This window comes from Pyrus communis, chromosome 12 (assembly GCF_041283825.1).
Source record: "Pyrus communis isolate YQ-2024b chromosome 12, ASM4128382v1, whole genome shotgun sequence".
Classification (NCBI taxonomy): Eukaryota; Viridiplantae; Streptophyta; class Magnoliopsida; order Rosales; family Rosaceae; genus Pyrus; species Pyrus communis.
The window spans coordinates 416,063-436,416 of NC_142576.1; the positions used below are offsets into that span (position 1 = coordinate 416,063).

Here is a 20,354-nt window from a genome sequence, read left to right on the forward strand (position 1 = left end):
ATGGGTTATAACTCATAATTTTTGTGAAAAAAAAAAGAAGAAATTTTTGGTTTTAAGAAATATTTTGCATGGGAATTAACAAAAATGTTACAAGACATTTGGATGTGATTCCACTGTTTATTAGCTCTCGGAACTATTTTTTATTAATTTTTAAAGTTGAAAAAATAAAAAAATAATATAAACTAATAGCGAAGCCCCCAAAGAGATTTGTATGTGTCGAAAATATTTGAAATATCCTAAATTGAGTAACTCAAATTTTGGCTTTTAATGACTTGTAAAAGTTCTCATAATCGATTGGTAAACGTGGATTATAACTCATAGTTTTTGTGAAAATTTTGAAATTTTTAGTTTTAAGAAATATTTTGAGTAGGTATTAACAAAAATGTTGAAAGACTTTTGCATGTGATTTTATCCCTTATTAGCTCCTGAAACTATTTTTCATTGATTTTTATAGTTGAAAAAAAAAAAAAAAAAAAAAAGCTAATAGCAAAGCCCCCAAAGAGATTTGTAGGCATCGAAAATCTTTGGAATGTCCTAATTAATTTTAGAAAACATGTGGTGCGACTAGAGTGACTCAAATTTTGTCTTTTAATGAATCTTGTAAAAGTTCTCAACATTGATTGGTAAACGTGGGTTATAACTTACAATTTTTGTGAAAAAAATTGAAACTTTTAGTTTTAGGAAATATTTTGCATGGATATTAACGAAAATTTTGCAAGACCTTTGCATGTGATTTTATCCTTTATTATCTCCCGAAACTATTTTTTCATTGATTTTTAAAGTTGAAAATAGAAAAAATAATGAAAGTTAATAGAATGACTCTAACTTGGGCTTATAACGAATGTGGTAAAAGTTCTTAAAATAGATTAGAAAACTGTGGGTGTTAACCCCTTTTTTTGGGGAAAATGCAATTTTTTACTTTCGCAAAATATTTTCTGTGAGCATCAAGGAAAAGTTTGTAAGGCATTTGAAAGTGGTTTTACAATTTATTGAGCAATAAATGTATATTTAGTAGAATGTTTAAGCTGAAGAAAAAAAAAAGTGAAAATATAGTAGTGAGTTCCAAAGCATTGCCAAAATGGGCACCCATGTTTTTTGTGAAAATGATTTTTTTTTTTTAATTTTTTTTTGTACAACATTTTTCGTGAACATCAAGGAAAAATCTCTAAGGCATTTGAAAGTGTTTTTTTATTTATTTATTGATCAAAAAATGTATATTTAGTATAATATTTAAGCCGAAAATTGAAAAAAAAAGTAAGTGAAAATTATGGTAGTGAGGCCCAAAATAGTGCCAAAATGGGTTCAACCATCAAGAATATCAATGAAAAGTCTTACACTAATTTCAAAATTTCATGGTGAGACGAAGGTGAAAACAAACAGATTCAGTGCACGATTTATGTACGAATTTGCAAAATCGACTACAAATAGTGAGTGTTAACACGTTTTTTTTTTTTTTTTTGTAAAAATTGCAAACTCTTTATTTGCACGAATTATTGTCTGTGAGCATCAAGAAAACTTTTTAAGGCATTTGGAAGCTGTTTTTATTATTTATTGAGCAAAATGTATTCTTGATATAATATTTAAACTGAAAACTAAAAAAAAAAAAGAAATATAGTAGTAAGGCCTAAAACATTGCCAAAATGGGGTTCCTGTCCACTCTCAAGAACATCAATGGAAGGTCTTAGATTAATTTTCAAAACTTCATGGCGATGCGAAGGAGAAAACAAATATATTCAACAATGATTTCTGTATGAATTTGCAAAACCGGTTACAAATAGTGAGTGTTACCCACATTTTTGGTGAAAAATGCAAACTTTTAGTTTTCACGAAATATTTTCCATGAGCATGTAGGAAAACTTTATAAGGTATTTGAAAGCGGTTTTTCGATTTATATAGCAACAACTGTATATTCAGTAAAATATTCAAGCCAAAAACTAAAAATAAAGTAGTTAGGCCCAAAATATTGCTAAATTGGATTCCACCATCGATAATATCAACAAAAAGTCTTACATTAATTTTTAGAACTCCAAAGTGAGATGAAGGTAAAAACGAACATGTTTAACGATAATTTATGTACGAATTTACAAAACCAACTAAAAGTCACGAGTGATACTCATTGTTTTGTTATATCAAATGTCACACGGTTTCTTAGCAAAAAAAAAAAAAAAAGTCACACAACATCTGTCCCATACCTACATTTTTTCCCCCAAACATACAATTCTAATATGATTATTATTACTTCGCGGATAACTAGCATATAGCAGATGTGCTCAAATACAATTTCATTTTTTTTGCACAAATCCAACCAATAATGTCGTGGTGGTGTCATCTACCAATACAAAAAGGCTACAACCTTCATCAATTGGGTCAGGCCAAGCCCACTGAGATTTTAAATATTTAACCGATGGTTATTCATAACCGTAAAATACTTAAAATTTAATCTTTAAAATCGAATCGTTCGGATTGATTATTTTCGAAGATCGGATTTGTGGGATTAAATTGTCATCCCATCACTGTTATACAATGAGGATAATGAGATACTCTTGGTCCAAAGAAGGCGAATGACTTGAACCGCAGTAAAATAATTACACTTTTCAAGGTATTTTAAATTTATCATCTATTATCGTATAATTTGATAAAAGATTGTCGCAGTAACATCATGTTGCATGTAAGTAGGGATGACAACAATTCAATCCAAGACAAATGTGTCATAATATCTCCATAATCATAAAAATGATCCATATCCCTAGCCATCACATTAACGACTGGGTTATTCTATAAGGGCCATAATCATTTCAGGTGAGTAACAAATTTCTTATCAGTTAACGTGTTATTCGATTTTATCAATTATTTTATTTTATTTTCTCATAACTAATGAAGAAAATATTTTAATCACATGAGATCAAACAATAAAGAAAAACTAAAAATAAAATAAAATACTACATAATCAAGAATCTAACCATAAAACATCAACATCCAATGCCAACAACTATGATTGGAGAATAAAATTTGACCAAAAAATAATTAAGTATATTAATGCATGTAAATTAGAAAACATATTTTTATGTGACAAATTTAACAACAGTTATAACCATGGTACCCTTATCTTCATAATCATATCTAAAACCGTTCTTAAAATTTCGATTTATGAAATACCCATGCGCATACTCATCCAAATCATCCCTAAACATATAGGTATCCATGAGAAACAAATTTAACGATTAAATGTAAGGAAAACTAATGATAATGAATTGAAAACTTTAAATTTTAACGATAAGTACAAAATAAAGGGTAAAATGAATAGTACCAGAATTGACTTTTTAATGTAAAAATGTGATTTTTCGTTAAAGTTAACAGTACTGAGAGTTTTCGTTAAAGTCCCCTTAAATGTATCATCCTTAGGAGGTATGAAAACTTGCTCCACATGTAAACATTCACACCAATGGAAATGGGTGGTGTGTGTGGCCACCGCCATAATAATTGTATTGGACAGAGACATGCACATTCAAGTTACCCATTAAGATCGCAAAAAGTCCTCCCCCTTTCTCCCAATTTCTCCCAAACCCAACTCTCACAGTACACACCCTTTCTAGTCTTTTTCTTTACATTTGATTTTCCAAAATTCCTCGCCCCCAACCCAATTTTGCTCTCCACCTAATCGACCAGCTCAAGGCAAATACCCACTAAAAACCCTTTTTACTATAACATTTATGATCCACCAAATACAAATCAGAGGCCTCATATTAAAATAAAAAATAAAAAAAAAGATCAAGGACCCCCTTCCCAGCTCACACTCTTTTTTTTCTAAATTCCCATCACCTTTTGCCACTCAAAGTCTCAAAGCACAAAGCAAAGTAGTGCACCCGTCTCAAGAAATAATTCATGATGCCTGCTCATGCTCATGGGGTCACCTTCTCTCTCCTCCTACTGCTGCTCTTTTTGTCTACTGCTATCTCCCCTACTGAAGCAGCAAGCTTAACCCATGTGAGTATTACTCTTCAAAGGCCCCAACTTTCCTTTCAATTTCATAGATTCCTTTACATTTTCTTGTCAAATGGGTCATGATTTTATCTGGGTTTTCTGTGAATTGAAGTGCATATTTGTTGTTTTGAACTTTTAAGGCCAATGGGTCTGCAGCTGTGGAGCCACTTGTGCCACTGATTGGAGCTGAAACGATGAAGACTTTGGTGATGAATGAGACCAGAAGGAAGTTGGGGAGCTTTCGGATTTGTGCATTGTGTACTTGTTGTGGAGGTGCCAAAGGTCTTTGCTTGCCTTCTCCTTGTTGCTATGCCATCAATTGCAACATTCCAAACAGGCCTTTTGGTTTCTGTTCTTTCACACCCAAGACCTGTAATTGCTTTGGATGCCATATCTAACTCTTCCTCTCTATATTTTATAATTAAATTGTTGAATTAGGGGTAATGTTTGATTTTGTTGCGAGTCTGGATGGCAAAAAAGAATATCTGTTCTTAATTTGTTTGTTTATAAGTTATGAAATTTAGTATATTTCCAGGTTAGCTTATTTCTATATCTAGTGTGATAATTTTCCAATGTTTTTTTTTTTTTTTTTTTGCTGCAATGAGCAGTGCCTGGAGATAGGATTAGCATAATTGTGACGATTTTAGGGAACATTGTCCTTGTTAATGGAGCTATTTGGGGTTCTTAATGATATTTTATTGACTTTTCCAAAAGTGGTCAGGAGCTGCTCTATGACAAGGATTAAGATTCAACTTCTATGATCTATTATTTTAGTCTTGTGCTGATATTTTATTAATTTGTGATGAGTTTCAGTTCTTGTTTTCCAATGAAACTGGTGCTACTAATGTTTTCTTTCTCTGCTTTTACTTAATGCTTACTGGATTTCCACTTGATGTTTAGAGAAAGTGAATGGTTTGATCTGCTATATATTGTTGCCTTTGTCTGCAATTTCAAGCATTTCATTGGGTATATAGATACCTTAGAGAGAGAGAGAGAGAGAGTTCTCCTTGCTTAGCTATGGCTTTTCAGTTACCTCAAACAGATAGGAGATTGCATATTGCAGGATGCAGGTGGTGGAGATTGGAGAATTAAGTAGATTAGATTTTAACTGAACAGTAGGTGGGATGTGTTAGTGTGATGGATATTAATGCATGTAGCTGGAAGCTGGGTTGGGTGGGGGTGGGGGGTGCAATTAAGCCATAGCCACCAAGTTTTGCTTCAATGATGTTGAGATGGTGGTGGTTTACAATTCTTGGATGGATATTATTTGCATCACTTTTATTGCTTGGAAATTTCTGGTTTTTTTTATACCCTCTTGTAGATTGTTGAGTGAAATGCAAGTCTCAAATTCTCAGTCGACCAAAACTATATGTTTATGCTTTGTAGCTTACATCAACGGGGATGATAGATACTGCAAGTCTGTAACGATATCTTAAGCCAAATAAGCGATGTCATGCAAGAATTTTAAAATATATGACAGTACATGGTCTGTTGAATCAAGAGTCCTGTATAGGCACGGGCAGTGAGCAGTAAGTGGGGTGGGTTTGGGGACGAGGATTCTCTTTCTTCCTCTTTCCATTCTCTTCCTTTCACTCTTTATTTTGTCTTTCTCATTCTATAAAAATTTAATATAAGATGTTGACATAACTTAATCATAATCGTTCAAATATGAAAGGAGAAAAAAAGGAGGGAAAAAAAGAAGAAGGAAGATAATCCTTCTCTGTTCAGGGCCACATGATCTGACTTTGGTGTCTTGATAAGGGAAAATTTTTAGGTGTTCCGGTTACACCAAAAAAATTTGGTGTACCCACACTCATTAAAATTTGATTTTATTATTTTATTGAAAAAAAAGTGAGGGTAGGGTCCACCATTATGAGTGAGGGTACACCAAATTTTTTTGGTGTACCCGGAACACCCAAAAATTTCTCCTTGATAAGAGTGTTTTGGCGGAAAAAAGGGGAATCTCGTTGACCTTTGTTTGTGAGTATTGCGATGACGTAGTTATATGGGGCGACATGCCAACAAGCCATGTGCTGCCCAAAGGACATATGACCGTCAAATGGTGGGCGCTTCCATCATGCATGCCCTTATTTTCTTCTCAACTTCCCCACCTTGCTGGTCGCTGGTCTAACCGAGGTCATGAGCGGTAGTCCAATTGGTTAGGGCAATATGCTCGCTTCATTGCACTTTAATTTGGGCTCGTCTTTCCTTTGGATGAAAATACAACATTACAATACATCGCTTTTAGAAACAAAATTTAAGTGGACGTGGTGAGACCTCGGAATTTTCTCTCGTATCCACCTCGTTGCATTCGGTAGACTCAGAACTAGTGAGTGGTACTAGTCGTAGTGTAACTCATGACGAAAGGAACTTTCAAATGAATCACATGCCATCTCTAGGGAATCGACTGTCCAACTCGCGAGCCATGTCGATCGCGCACATGTTGTTCCAGAGTGTAAGCTGAGCTTTACAAGAACGTTGAAAGCCCAATCGGAGGGCAGCAGTATTATCAGCCGGCAAGATCATCAGCATCAAGAGGAGTTGTCAGCAATGAACAGGTGGCCGGCCGACAAAGCATCCCAACACAAAAAGAAATTGAATTTACAGATTTACAGCAGCAGCAGCCTCTCTAAGTATAAAACTGGAGTTGATTTCTGTGTTCACATATACATTTCAACCGTGTAAAAAGAAAAAAAGGCAATACAACCTTGCTTTTGGCCTGCCTCTCAGGTCTTATGCAGTAGTAATGTTAAGTATGAAGATCTCCAAATTTTACACCAACTTCTGAGCTCTGAGCTTCCTCCAAATAAAGGACGATGGATGACGATATTCATATACATAGGAGCCCTCAAGCACTAATTAATTAGCGGCTACTTGTAGGGATCAATCCAACATTTATCGTTCCTGACAGCTCGTTCCCATTTCCTTCTGAACACTTTCATTTGATTGAACGATTCCCGCCTCACCTGCAACATTACAACAAGAACAAAAGAAAACAGATTAATCAATCTAATGAAGACTATATATTAAAGACAATAATGTCGCGTCGGCTGTCAAGAGACTTACATCAACTCTGTGGTTGTTTCCTGTAGATTTTGATGATGATGGTGATGATCCCTGCCAACGCAATTACCAAAACATTATAAAAATGTAAAGAATGCGATTGCAGCAATACAATATTATGAATTTTAACCTTCGGCACCTGATTATTTTGATCATCTGAGGATCCTCCCAATGTAGGGCGGCCGTGATGGATTATGTACTCGGCATCCACAACTCCAACTTTTTTAGCTCGATCTCCCTATTGCAACATTATATATACATTCAAAATCAAACACAGAAAGAATGCAGGTCTGTTTTTTTTTTTGCAAACGGTAGAAGATCGGGGCAAAGGAAATCGTTTCCTTGTTAGAAAAGAAAGCATGAGAACTTGCCTGCGCACAATAGCCAATCTGCGTATCTAGTCCCCAAGCATGAATCAAGTTATTCTGCAATTAATATAATCAATCCAGTGCAATCTAAGCCGCCGTTGACTCTACTCTCATGTGAAGAGAAAACCAGCTATTTGAGTTGAGTTCCAGGGGCCCGGACAAAGGAAGTTAACACACGTACCTGGATCATATACCATACACAACGCCAGGCAGCTCGAGAGAAAACAGGAGCCATCACTTCTATCCACCTGCAGCAAATGCATTGCGCATTGTCATTTTAATTAGTGGATGGTGTACTTCTGCAACTACACTTATATTAACGGAATTATCTTAAACAATCGTAACGGAATTATCTTAAACAATCGTATGGAAACCACAGTTTTTACCCGGTGCAAGGAGGAGCTCTACTGCTCTCATAACAACCTTTCCCATTGTTACTTGACTTGTAAGTCCTTCTGCAGATACAACATGAATTATATCAAGTTGTTTGAAATTATGGGTGCTTGAAATTAACCAGCATCAACTTGCTAAAGCAATTTTAACATTGCAAAACGTAAAATAATGTTAACATTCAACAATATTTCCCAAGGGAGTTCATCATTTAACAGTAAAAGAGACCTGTGTGCTACTGATCCTCTCAAACGCACAGTAATTTGATGATGCACCTCTGATTTGGAATAATCCAGTGCAGGTTGTGATATCTCAAGCCCTTCCTTTTGAACAATGGATATGTACCTAAAAGTAGTATTAAACAACAAGTTGACAAAATGGGATTAAGAACCAGTCGGTATAATGTATAAGTTTGTGAAAAGAGATGCAGCCAGCCCCACAATGTGTATACCGTTGGGGATGGAAATTGTCAACTCCGAGGTCCTCATCCCAGAGGAAAATGTAACTATATTCGGCAACTATGTCAGGATGCAAGAAACGCTTTGCAAACCACCTAGGCATCAACCAGAAAAACAAATTTCAATACTGCAGCTTTGACGAAATTGATATTAGGCATGCAAAGATAAAGAGTAAGACCATTTGGTTTGACTGACTGCAGATACATGAATAACTTGGTCGCTCCATTGAAATTCCTTCCACTCATCAACGATGCCATCATAATGGAAGAGCATCACAACGAAACCACTTGACAGGAACTGCAACATGGATTAGCGAGTGAAAAGCGGTTACTTATGCAGCTATGAACAATGAAAAAGAATTATCAGTACTTAGTATGGACTACTTTTGTGAGCATGGTTTAACAGGATATACCTTTTTGACCATTTTACTGACAAGATCCTTTTGCTTTATCCCGACAGCCATGGCAAATAAATTAGTTGAAGAATTTGCATCTTTCTTCTTCAACAAGTTAACTGAAGGTTTCTGGTCAAACAGTGTAAGAGTGGAAATTTAGATAAACCTGCAGCACTGTCACTTGGAGGAATGCAATGTTACACAATCAGTTGAATAGTTCAGTAGCTTCCAGTCATCATTCTGAAAACCTTACCTTTTTAGCATCCCATAACGGCCGCATTTCCAGATCAGAAGTCTTGGCAACAATGCCTCGAGGCAGTGGCTCACTTCCATAAGGCTTTTTCTGATTCTAAAACCAATAAAAATACTATAAAGTAATAAATCTCAACAACTCATCTGATAGGAAAGATGTATGAGACCTGTGTGGAACGATAAACAAACCATGCATTTGTACTTTAGATTCTGCAAATTGTTTGCGACTCTCCAAAACGATGATGAATTCTGTGCAACGTGACCCAAAATAGTAGTACGGTAATGTCAATATAAACTTTTTTTTCAGGTCAGTAAAAGTGATACTTTTGTATGCTAGATATCGGAGTTAACACAAAAATACAGATTGGAGTCGGGACCAAAAAAATGGCATACACATACCTCTTTGTAATCTGTTGATATGTATGCACTCACTATGAGAAACAGTATATACAGCAGAGAAGCTGCCGGGAGAATGCTACAAAAACACAATTTCCCGCTTCTCAGGTCTGCACATAAAGTTGCCTGCGAAGAGAATGGAATGAAGAAGTGCACAAAAACATGTCAAAATAACAAAGATGGCTGGATAAAGAAGTAAATATGCGTGCCATTTTCAGAAGAAAAAAAAAATTCAATACTTGTAACCGAGCGATCTGCATAGAAATTAAAACCATTGTCCTAATTACCTAATAATTGTTACTTCTGCTAGGGTAATCGTGATTGAACTAAAATTTACAAGGGTTTGTAGGTCAAACAGTTAAGAGTATATACTCTTGAACTCGACAACTCGCGTCGGAATCCCCTCCCCCAATAATCACTAGCAAGAGCTGAAAGAATAAAGATTCCGAATTGTCTCAAGAGCTCAAGAAGAAACACCTAACTTCCAGAAAATATGTGCATAGGAATTCAAAGAAGGATGAATTCGACATAATCTCATGGCCAGAAAAATCATAAGAAAACAAGAAAGCAATGCAAGTATCTGTTTCTATGATCAAAATGTTCAGTACCAGTTAACAAATTACAATATTGGTCAAATACACAATCAAAAAGTGACCAAGAAAAGCATAATAATATGAGTATTAAATGCGTGCTTACAGAGGAGGACTTCATCTTCCATGAAAACGGAGACAACCCAGAAACAGAAATCCTGCAGCAACCTGGTTTCTGTTCTTTCTTTTGGTGCTTGGCTCTTGTTTTCGTTGACGAAAAATGAATGCTTAACTCTGTTTTCTGGTATTTACTTTTTACAGTGGACAGAGAATGTGTTGCAGAAAGCAGGATGATGGATGGATGAGTGATTGATCACAGGCACCCAGAAGAAACAAGCAGCAGAAGTATCAGCATCGGGATTCGGATTGGGTGATTTCCATTCACCAATCATGACAACGTCGAATTGTCAAACAAATTGAGGCAGGAAGAAAAGGAAGAGCCTTGACTATCGAGAGAGAGAGAGAGAGAGAGAGAGAGAGAGAGAGAGAGAGAGATTGGGTGTTTGTTAAGATGCAACCGAATAACACGCGCAATATTATTTAAATTAAATTAAATAAATAGTGGGGAAGCACTACTCTTACTATCTTTGTTCTTCTCTTGGTGTAACTATAACCAGAATTACTGTTGGCCTGATTTGGGGCTCGTTTTTGGAAAAGTAAGAAACCTTACTTTGATGAGAAAGACTTGTTCCTCAAGGATTGAGGAAAAGTTGCTACTTACAATACCTCGTGACCTCCCACTTAGTAGTACGGTCTAATGATATTTCTCTTCACATGTAAGTGAAAGGTTTTAGGTTCAATTCTCGCTAAAGGTGAATCTGAACCGCATTATTATTAGCTCATTTGAGGCTAAGCCTCATCCCTCCCCTTTAATGTAGATAATATCGTTTGTTATACGTAAAAATAAAAACCTCATAACCTATAATGTGACATCCCGTCCCGAAAATATCGGAAATGTGCTTAGGAAATGACCTTTTTACCCCTAGTTGGTTTTCGTATTATTGTTTTTGGTTACCTTGTGTGGTGTTGGCAAGCTTTGGGCCACACACACACACCTGCACATACACTGTCCCTCTTCACCCTCCCTCTGTCTCTCTCCCCCGTGCCTCTCTCTTCCTTCCCATTATCACCATACGTACGGACAAACACCAAAACCACCCAAACCATCACGGATCGAGGAAACCAAGGACACCATTCAACTCGTGAGGTCAAGGGGAGCACGACCATAGCATTTTCAGGTAGGAACCTCAACGTTTTCACGTCGAATTCACAAGCCCCGATTTATGTACTGTTCATGCAAAATTTATACGTTGAGTTTTTGGGATTTCTAAGCTCGTAGGTAGCTTGGTGGTGTCCCAAGGAGCCTCGGAGTGCTTCGTTGGACAAAATTGGACGTCGGGATCGTCCTACTCGAAGTTGGCCGGTTTTGGTTGTTTGCACAGGTAAGATTTCGTAACTTTTAGCCTTTAAAAGTGGTCCAACGTGATTCTACTAGTTTAGGGCTTTCTTTTGGTCCAAGAATCATAGAAAACGGTTGAGAAACGAAGGAGAATAGTTAGTTTAAAGTTTTTCCCAGTTTCCGGCGACCGGAGTCCGGCGAGGGTAGGCCGGAGAAGAAAGGGGAATATTCCGTCAAGTTTGACGGAATATTCCTAACGGCAGTGACGGTATCCGGTTAGATTTGACGGAATATTCCGTCAGTTTAACGGAATATTCCTGACGGCGTCTGTTGACACCGTCAGTGTGCCTGGCACGTGGCCGCGCGTGGGGGGCGCGTGGGTCCGTGCCTGTGCTGGCGCGTGGGGGCGCGTGCGGGGTCCAAAAATTATTTTAAAAATATGGTTGTGATCCTGAGGTTGTGTAGAGCACGTTGGTATATTCATTTGTCCATTTTGAGCAATGTATGAGAAGTTATTACGAGAAACGGGTTATGTGCTTTAAAGTTAACGTTTTTATAGTTGTTTCGCATTTAGGTGACACGTACCCAGAGGACGAGCGTGCACACGCGAGACAGGGGGGCTACGACCCTTCTACATACCAGTGAGTGGGCTTTTGTTTTCCGTATATACCTATATACATTTATATTCCCAGAAATTGATTTAAAAGGGTTATTTACCTTATGCCATGCATGTCATTATTAACGTTTATGCATCATCACATTCATTAGTAGTAGCATGCATATACATATTTATATGTGGGTGCTGTGGAGGCATAGGTAAGTGCCAGGTAAGCGTCATTTAACGATTGCATTATATAGTGGTTAGAGATGCTTAGAGAGCTCATAACCTGCACCCCCGGTGTTAGTGCTCCCGCCCAGAGTAGGGCACAGTCCTTCACGTGTTGTTCACCTCCCGCACCATACGCTCAGCTTGGATCCAAGCTAGGTGCATAGGCCTGTCGTACAGACCACAATAGGTGGTTCCGACTCGTAGGTGACCCGCGATTATTCGCACAGCCTTCACGTGATCGTAGCACTAGAGCGTATATATATGTTACACCCAGGCTTGTCGTACAGACCACTTTAGGTGGTTCCGACTCGTGGGCAGGTTTAGATATTGAGATTGAGATTTGAGCTCTAGATGTAGCCGTACAGGTCACGTAGGTGACTCCGGCTGCCTGATTACATGATATTGATTATGATTATACCTGGGCACTTGCATATCACTTTGAGATTTTGGCATGGCATATCTTGAGCATGATTGGTATACCCTTGAGCATGTTTTACATGTTTATACATACGTACATATGTTTATTTTCTGGGAAGTATACAGGTTTTACGGCGAGGGGTTAGAAAGTATTTTATGAAATGGTTTTCAAAGAGCTTTGTTTTTGCCCACTCACGTTTTTGTTTTGCGCCCCTCCAGGTTCTAGTTGCTTAGCCGTTGCGGTGGTTTCCCTTGAGAGCTTTTCGGCGTTCTGACAGACACTCCCCATTGTAGGGTCGCCTTCGGGCGTACTACTGTTGTTGTTTTAATTGGACTGCTATAGACCTGCTCTGAATTTGTATCGCACTAACTAGCACTTATTCTAGTACTTGTATGCTAGTTTTTAATTATTCGTACTTTCATATTACTACTTTAGCTTCCGCACGTGCACATGGCTACGTCACCTTTGTGTGACGGCCAGCACGCTCCGATCTCGGTCGGGGTGTGTCAGCTTGGTATCAGAGCCTAGGTTTGGCAGTCCTGTGTCCTTGTGATTATTCTAATGATTTTGGTGTCTTCTGTCAGAACTATGCCGCCTCGTCGGGAACCCCGTCGCTCTTCTGAGCCTAGTTTCCCCGATATTACTCAGTTGGGGGAAGCTTTTGCTACAGCCCTTCAGGCAGTGATGCGCCCTCCCCAGAGGACTCCTCTGGAGACGATGTACAATCTGAAGTTGGATAAGTTTAAGGGCAGTGAGGGACCCGAGAGCGCAGAGCGCTGGCTAGAACATATAGAGAAGACTTTCCGGGTGCTACATAATCAGGGGAACTTGCCTATGGAGAGGTGGGTCGAGACGACCGCTTGGTTTCTGGATACGGAGTCGGCAGCTTGGTGGGAGCAGGAGCTCCGTAGGTTGACTCCGGATCAGAGGATTGATTGGAACGTGTTTACGGGGTTGTTTAGGAGAAGATATGTACCCCCTGAGTACATTGACCGCAAGAAGCAGGAGTTTTCCGAACTGAAACAGCGGAAGATGTCAGCGAATGAGTACTACCGTAAGTTTACGGACTTGTCCCGTTATCACCCTGATGTCGCTGGTAATCCGGCGGAGATGCTCCGTCTTTTCCGTCTGGGCACCAGGAAGAAGTGGCGTTCTATGGCGTCTACGGTCCACAGCGAGACTTATCGGGACTTCTATGAGATACTGTTGAGGATCGAGGATTCCGAGAATATGTCGAGCGATACGGATGAAGAGAAGGACGGCAACCAGAAGAAAGATGACAAAGGCAAAGGTCAGGCATCGCTCGGGCCCCGACAGACTCAGAACTTCAAGAGAGGTGGAGCTAGTTCTAGTTCTTCGAGTGGTGGCTTCAGTGCCACTGGGCAGGGTCGTGGAGGTAGATTTTCTGGTGGCGCTAGAGGCCAGAGGCAGGGCGATGGTGGGCGAGGCAGAGCCCCTATTTGCCGCAGGTGTAACAACCGACATTTCGGTGAGTGTAGACGTGGTAGCAACGGTTGTTTCACATGTGGACAGGTGGGACATAGAGCGGCAAATTGTCCCCAGGGTCAGCAGCAGCAGAAACCGCAGCAGACCTTTATGCCCCCACCTGCACCACTCCAGCAGATCCAGGGTACTAGTAGCTACGGCCAGACGGGTCGAGGTGGTGCTTACCACTATCAGGGTGATGCTGTCCCTTATGCTCCGGGGCAGTATCAGTACCCTCAGGATCCCTATTCCCAGGGTGGCTATCCCCAGTATTCGGGCGGCTATATGCCGTATCCTCCAGCCCCAGCGGGTGGTTCACAGTGGTATCAGGGAGGACAGTATCAGCAGGGGGAGATTGCCACTAGCAGTGCAGGATCTTCGAGACAGTCAGGCCAGCCCAGTCAGGGGCGTGGTGCTCAGGGACGCGGTGTTCAGGCGAGCCGAGGCCGCGGTGGGCGTCAGCAGGGACAGGGGCGTCTTCACAATATTTCTCTGCAGGACGCTCAGAACAACCCAGACTTGATTATGGGTACGTTGAACATTCTTGGTTGTTTTGCTAGAGTCTTAATTGATTGTGGAGCTACACATTCCGTAATTTCTCATACATTTGCTCAGGCGACGCAACCTCGCCCCACACCCCTAGGGTATGATTTAGAGTTTGTTATGCCTAGGGGAGAGAGTTGCGTTGTAGATTGTGTGTACCCGGGGTGTCCAGTGATCGTAGAGGGTGTTGCTTTGTCAGCCGATCTTATCCCGTTAGATATTGTGGACTTTGATGTGATTCTGGGCACGGACTGGTTGCACTTCTATCGTGCCAACATTGACTGTTACGGGAAAGTAGTTACGTTTCACCGACCGGGACTACCTGTGGTTACCTTCGTGGGTGAGCAGAGTGGGGTGAGATATGGCGTTATTTCGGCGCTACGAGCGAAAAAGTTGTTAACTAAGGGTTGTCAGGGGTACCTGGCTCATGTGGTGCTGGATGAGGTTGTTACTAGCAGAATAGAGGATGTGAGAGTGGTCAGACACTTCCCTGATGTATTTCCTGAGGATTTACCTGGGTTACCCCCAGATCGAGACGTAGAGTTCACCATTGAGTTGATTCCAGGTACCAATCCTATTTCTTTAACTCCTTATCGTATGGCTCCTGCGGAGTTAAGGGAATTGAAAGTTCAGCTGCAAGAGTTAGTAGATAAGGGATTTATCCAGCCTAGTACTTCGCCTTGGGGTGCTCCAGTGTTGTTTGTGAGGAAGAAGGATGGAACTTTGAGACTGTGCATCGACTACAGGCAACTCAATCGGGTGACGATTAAAAACCGTTATCCATTACCTCGTATCGATGATTTGTTCGATCAGCTGAGAGGTGCTTGCGTGTTCTCTAAGATAGACTTGAGGTCTGGTTACTATCAGCTGAAGATCAGTAGGGATGATGTCCCTAAGACGGCGTTCAGGACTCGTTACGGTCATTACGAGTTTCTGGTTATGCCGTTTGGGTTGACGAATGCACCAGCCGCCTTTATGGATTTGATGAACCGAGTATTCCAGCCTTACTTGGATAGATTCGTCATTGTCTTCATTGACGATATTCTGGTGTATTCTAAGTCGAAAGCGGAGCATGTTCGACATCTTACTTTGGTGTTGAAAAGGTTGAGGGAACACCAGTTATATGCTAAGTTTAGCAAGTGCCAGTTCTGGTTAGACCAAGTTGCGTTCTTGGGGCACGTCATTTCGGCTCAGGGTATTTTGGTTGACCCTCAGAAGGTTGCAGCGGTAGAGAGTTGGGAGCAACCGCGAACCGTCACCGAAGTGAGAAGTTTCCTTGGTTTGGCAGGGTATTATCGGAGGTTCGTTAAGGATTTTTCGGTGATTGCCTTGCCGTTGACGAGGTTAACGAGGAAGGATGTCAAATTTGAGTGGGATGATAAGTGTGAGCAGAGTTTCCAACGGTTGAAGCATTGTCTCACTCATGCACCTGTGTTGGCACTCCCAGACGATAGCGGTGATTTCGAGGTTTATAGCGATGCTTCCTTGAATGGTTTGGGATGTGTATTGATGCAGCATGGTAGGGTGATTGCTTATGCTTCGCGGCAGTTGAAACCTCATGAGAGGAATTACCCTACACATGATTTGGAGTTGGCTGCTATCATTTTTGCGTTAAAGTTGTGGAGGCACTATCTTTACGGAGAAAAGTGCAGGATCTTTACGGATCACAAGAGTCTCCAGTATCTCTTTACTCAGAAGGAACTCAATCTTCGTCAGCGGAGGTGGTTGGAGTTGCTCAGCGATTACGATTGCACGATTGATTATCATCCTGGTCGTGCGAACGTAGTGGCTGATGCACTTAGCAGGAAGTCACAGGGCCGTATTAATGCGTTGTACGCTAGTCGTGCTCCTCTTTTGGTGGACTTGCGTACTACGGGGGTAAGGCTAGAAGCCGAAGATCGAGATGTGGCATTACTTGCTAATTTCCAAGTTAGGCCGATACTTGTTGATCGGGTGCTTGAAGCCCAAGTAACTGATCAGGAGACTCAAGAACTTATTCAAGCTCGAGAGCAAGGAAGGAGGCGGGACCTCAGAGTTCGGGATTCGGATGGCATGTTGATGCTAGAAGGTAGAATGTTTGTGCCTAAGAGTGTGGAGTTGAAGAAAGAAATTCTCGATGAAGCACATATCTCGGCTTATGCCATGCACCCAGGAGCTACTAAAATGTATCATACCATTCGACCGTTTTATTATTGGCCGGGTATGAAGAGGGAGATAGCCGAGTATGTGAGCAGGTGTGCTGTTTGTCAGCAAGTTAAAGCAGAAAGGAAGAAGCCGTTCGGGTTGTTGCAGCCGCTTCCCGTTCCAGAGTGGAAATGGGAAAATATCACCATGGATTTTGTGTACAAGCTCCCACGTACACATAATGGCTTTGACGGCATTTGGGTGATCGTCGATCGACTCACTAAGTCGGCTCATTTTATTCCTGTGAGAGAGAAGTATTCTCTGAGCCGTTTAGCGGAGTTATTCATTTCGAAGGTTGTAAAGTACCACGGTGTCCCAGTGAGTATTGTTTCGGATCGAGATCCACGATTTACGTCGAAGTTTTGGGTAGCTTTCCAGGAAGCTTTGGGCACGAGATTACTTTACAGCACGGCGTATCATCCACAGACAGACGGACAGTCAGAGAGAACTATTCAGACCTTGGAGGATATGCTGCGAGCTTCGGTGTTGCAGTTTGGTGACGCTTGGCACCAAAGGTTGGATTTGATGGAATTTGCTTACAACAACAGTTTTCATTCGAGCATTGGCATGGCGCCATTTGAGGCCTTGTATGGCAGAGCTTGTCGCACACCGTTATGTTGGTCAGAGGTTGGAGAAAGAGTTTTAGTGGGTCCAGAGATTGTCGAGGAGACTACTCAGAATGTTCAGGTGATTAAGTCTAACCTGAAAGCAGCTCAGGACAGGCAGAAAAGTCTAGCGGATCGGCGTGCTACGGACAGAACATATGAGGTCGGAGATTGGGTATTTCTGAAGCTTTCACCGTGGAGAGGTGTTGTGCGGTTCGGAAAGAAGGGGAAACTGAGTCCTAGGTACATCGGACCATACGCGGTCACAGAACGAGTTGGTGAGGTAGCTTACAGGTTGGAGTTGCCTCCGGAGTTGGCTAGAGTGCATAATGTTTTTCACGTGTCTATGCTCCGACACTATGTTGCTGATCCATCTCATGTGATACCTCCTCAACCGCTTGAGATTAACCCAGACTTGACGTATGATGAGGAACCGGTGACGATCATTGATTGGAAAGAGAAGGTTTTGAGGAACAAGACAGTGAATTTGGTGAAGGTTTTGTGGAGGAACCATTCAGTCGAAGAAGCTACGTGGGAGACAGAGAATCGGATGAGGGATTTGTACCCTCGATTGTTCTTTGACTACTAGGGGGTTGCTGCGTTGTTGTTTTGAATTTCGGGACGAAATTCTTTTAAGGTGGGAAGGTTGTGACATCCCGTCCCGAAAATATCGGAAATGTGCTTAGGAAATGACCTTTTTACCCCTAGTTGGTTTTCGTATTATTGTTTTTGGTTACCTTGTGTGGTGTTGGCAAGCTTTGGGCCACACACACACACCTGCACATACACTGTCCCTCTTCACCCTCCCTCTGTCTCTCTCCCCCGTGCCTCTCTCTTCCTTCCCATTATCACCATACGTACGGACAAACACCAAAACCACCCAAACCATCACGGATCGAGGAAACCAAGGACACCATTCAACTCGTGAGGTCAAGGGGAGCACGACCATAGCATTTTCAGGTAGGAACCTCAACGTTTTCACGTCGAATTCACAAGCCCCGATTTATGTACTGTTCATGCAAAATTTATACGTTGAGTTTTTGGGATTTCTAAGCTCGTAGGTAGCTTGGTGGTGTCCCAAGGAGCCTCGGAGTGCTTCGTTGGACAAAATTGGACGTCGGGATCGTCCTACTCGAAGTTGGCCGGTTTTGGTTGTTTGCACAGGTAAGATTTCGTAACTTTTAGCCTTTAAAAGTGGTCCAACGTGATTCTACTAGTTTAGGGCTTTCTTTTGGTCCAAGAATCATAGAAAACGGTTGAGAAACGAAGGAGAATAGTTAGTTTAAAGTTTTTCCCAGTTTCCGGCGACCGGAGTCCGGCGAGGGTAGGCCGGAGAAGAAAGGGGAATATTCCGTCAAGTTTGACGGAATATTCCTAACGGCAGTGACGGTATCCGGTTAGATTTGACGGAATATTCCGTCAGTTTAACGGAATATTCCTGACGGCGTCTGTTGACACCGTCAGTGTGCCTGGCACGTGGCCGCGCGTGGGGGGCGCGTGGGTCCGTGCCTGTGCTGGCGCGTGGGGGCGCGTGCGGGGTCCAAAAATTATTTTAAAAATATGGTTGTGATCCTGAGGTTGTGTAGAGCACGTTGGTATATTCATTTGTCCATTTTGAGCAATGTATGAGAAGTTATTACGAGAAACGGGTTATGTGCTTTAAAGTTAACGTTTTTATAGTTGTTTCGCATTTAGGTGACACGTACCCAGAGGACGAGCGTGCACACGCGAGACAGGGGGGCTACGACCCTTCTACATACCAGTGAGTGGGCTTTTGTTTTCCGTATATACCTATATACATTTATATTCCCAGAAATTGATTTAAAAGGGTTATTTACCTTATGCCATGCATGTCATTATTAACGTTTATGCATCATCACATTCATTAGTAGTAGCATGCATATACATATTTATATGTGGGTGCTGTGGAGGCATAGGTAAGTGCCAGGTAAGCGTCATTTAACGATTGCATTATATAGTGGTTAGAGATGCTTAGAGAGCTCATAACCTGCACCCCCGGTGTTAGTGCTCCCGCCCAGAGTAGGGCACAGTCCTTCACGTGTTGTTCACCTCCCGCACCATACGCTCAGCTTGGATCCAAGCTAGGTGCATAGGCCTGTCGTACAGACCACAATAGGTGGTTCCGACTCGTAGGTGACCCGCGATTATTCGCACAGCCTTCACGTGATCGTAGCACTAGAGCGTATATATATGTTACACCCAGGCTTGTCGTACAGACCACTTTAGGTGGTTCCGACTCGTGGGCAGGTTTAGATATTGAGATTGAGATTTGAGCTCTAGATGTAGCCGTACAGGTCACGTAGGTGACTCCGGCTGCCTGATTACATGATATTGATTATGATTATACCTGGGCACTTGCATATCACTTTGAGATTTTGGCATGGCATATCTTGAGCATGATTGGTATACCCTTGAGCATGTTTTACATGTTTATACATACGTACATATGTTTATTTTCTGGGAAGTATACAGGTTTTACGGCGAGGGGTTAGAAAGTATTTTATGAAATGGTTTTCAAAGAGCTTTGTTTTTGCCCACTCACGTTTTTGTTTTGCGCCCCTCCAGGTTCTAGTTGCTTAGCCGTTGCGGTGGTTTCCCTTGAGAGCTTTTCGGCGTTCTGACAGACACTCCCCATTGTAGGGTCGCCTTCGGGCGTACTACTGTTGTTGTTTTAATTGGACTGCTATAGACCTGCTCTGAATTTGTATCGCACTAACTAGCACTTATTCTAGTACTTGTATGCTAGTTTTTAATTATTCGTACTTTCATATTACTACTTTAGCTTCCGCACGTGCACATGGCTACGTCACCTTTGTGTGACGGCCAGCACGCTCCGATCTCGGTCGGGGTGTGTCATATAACGTCATGTTTAGATTCGAAATTGTTCATATTATAAATCATTAATATAAAAATCAGTAAAAAAAATCAATTAAAATTAAGATTATTTATCAAATTGTATAAAAAATGGATGAACGAAT

The 20,354-nt window shown here is 41.1% G+C and overlaps 2 protein-coding genes and 2 long non-coding RNA genes across 6 annotated transcripts; 3 read left to right on the forward strand and 1 right to left on the reverse strand.

Moving 5' to 3' along the window:
- Window positions 1–3,747: 3,747 nt before the first annotated feature.
- LOC137746248 (uncharacterized) lies at window positions 3,748–4,525 on the forward strand. The gene is made up of 2 exons (XM_088681903.1): window positions 3,748–3,984; window positions 4,122–4,525. Exons 1-2 carry the CDS (start codon window positions 3,883–3,885, stop codon window positions 4,377–4,379), a joined length of 360 nt encoding a protein of 119 aa, XP_088538029.1. The 5' UTR covers window positions 3,748–3,882; the 3' UTR covers window positions 4,380–4,525.
- Window positions 4,526–6,568: 2,043 nt separating this feature from the next.
- LOC137745896 (uncharacterized) lies at window positions 6,569–10,420 on the reverse strand. 3 transcript variants are annotated; one of them, XM_088681902.1, is made up of 15 exons: window positions 9,999–10,400; window positions 9,306–9,428; window positions 9,096–9,155; window positions 8,908–9,003; window positions 8,673–8,783; window positions 8,439–8,557; window positions 8,254–8,355; window positions 8,031–8,147; window positions 7,799–7,867; window positions 7,594–7,660; window positions 7,416–7,469; window positions 7,175–7,282; window positions 7,048–7,098; window positions 6,842–6,947; window positions 6,569–6,808 (listed from the first exon to the last, which is right to left on the reverse strand). In XM_088681902.1, exons 1-14 carry the CDS (start codon window positions 10,011–10,013, stop codon window positions 6,852–6,854), a joined length of 1,188 nt encoding a protein of 395 aa, XP_088538028.1. In that variant the 5' UTR covers window positions 10,014–10,400; the 3' UTR covers window positions 6,569–6,808; window positions 6,842–6,851. The 3 variants fall into 3 exon arrangements, with proteins under 3 accessions (XP_088538028.1, XP_068342035.2, XP_068342036.2); XM_068485934.2 differs by having other exon boundaries at window positions 6,569–6,947; window positions 7,184–7,282; window positions 9,999–10,420; XM_068485935.2 differs by lacking the exon at window positions 9,096–9,155 and having other exon boundaries at window positions 6,569–6,947.
- A 535-nt stretch (window positions 10,421–10,955) lies between these two features.
- On the forward strand, window positions 10,956–12,987 carry LOC148692111 (uncharacterized). The gene is made up of 4 exons (XR_015953858.1): window positions 10,956–11,130; window positions 11,225–11,334; window positions 11,866–11,932; window positions 12,757–12,987. It is a non-coding gene; the product is annotated as an uncharacterized LOC148692111 (long non-coding RNA).
- Window positions 12,988–18,047: 5,060 nt separating this feature from the next.
- LOC148692112 (uncharacterized) lies at window positions 18,048–20,172 on the forward strand. The gene is made up of 4 exons (XR_015953834.1): window positions 18,048–18,315; window positions 18,410–18,519; window positions 19,051–19,117; window positions 19,942–20,172. It is a non-coding gene; the product is annotated as an uncharacterized LOC148692112 (long non-coding RNA).
- Window positions 20,173–20,354: the final 182 nt, after the last annotated feature.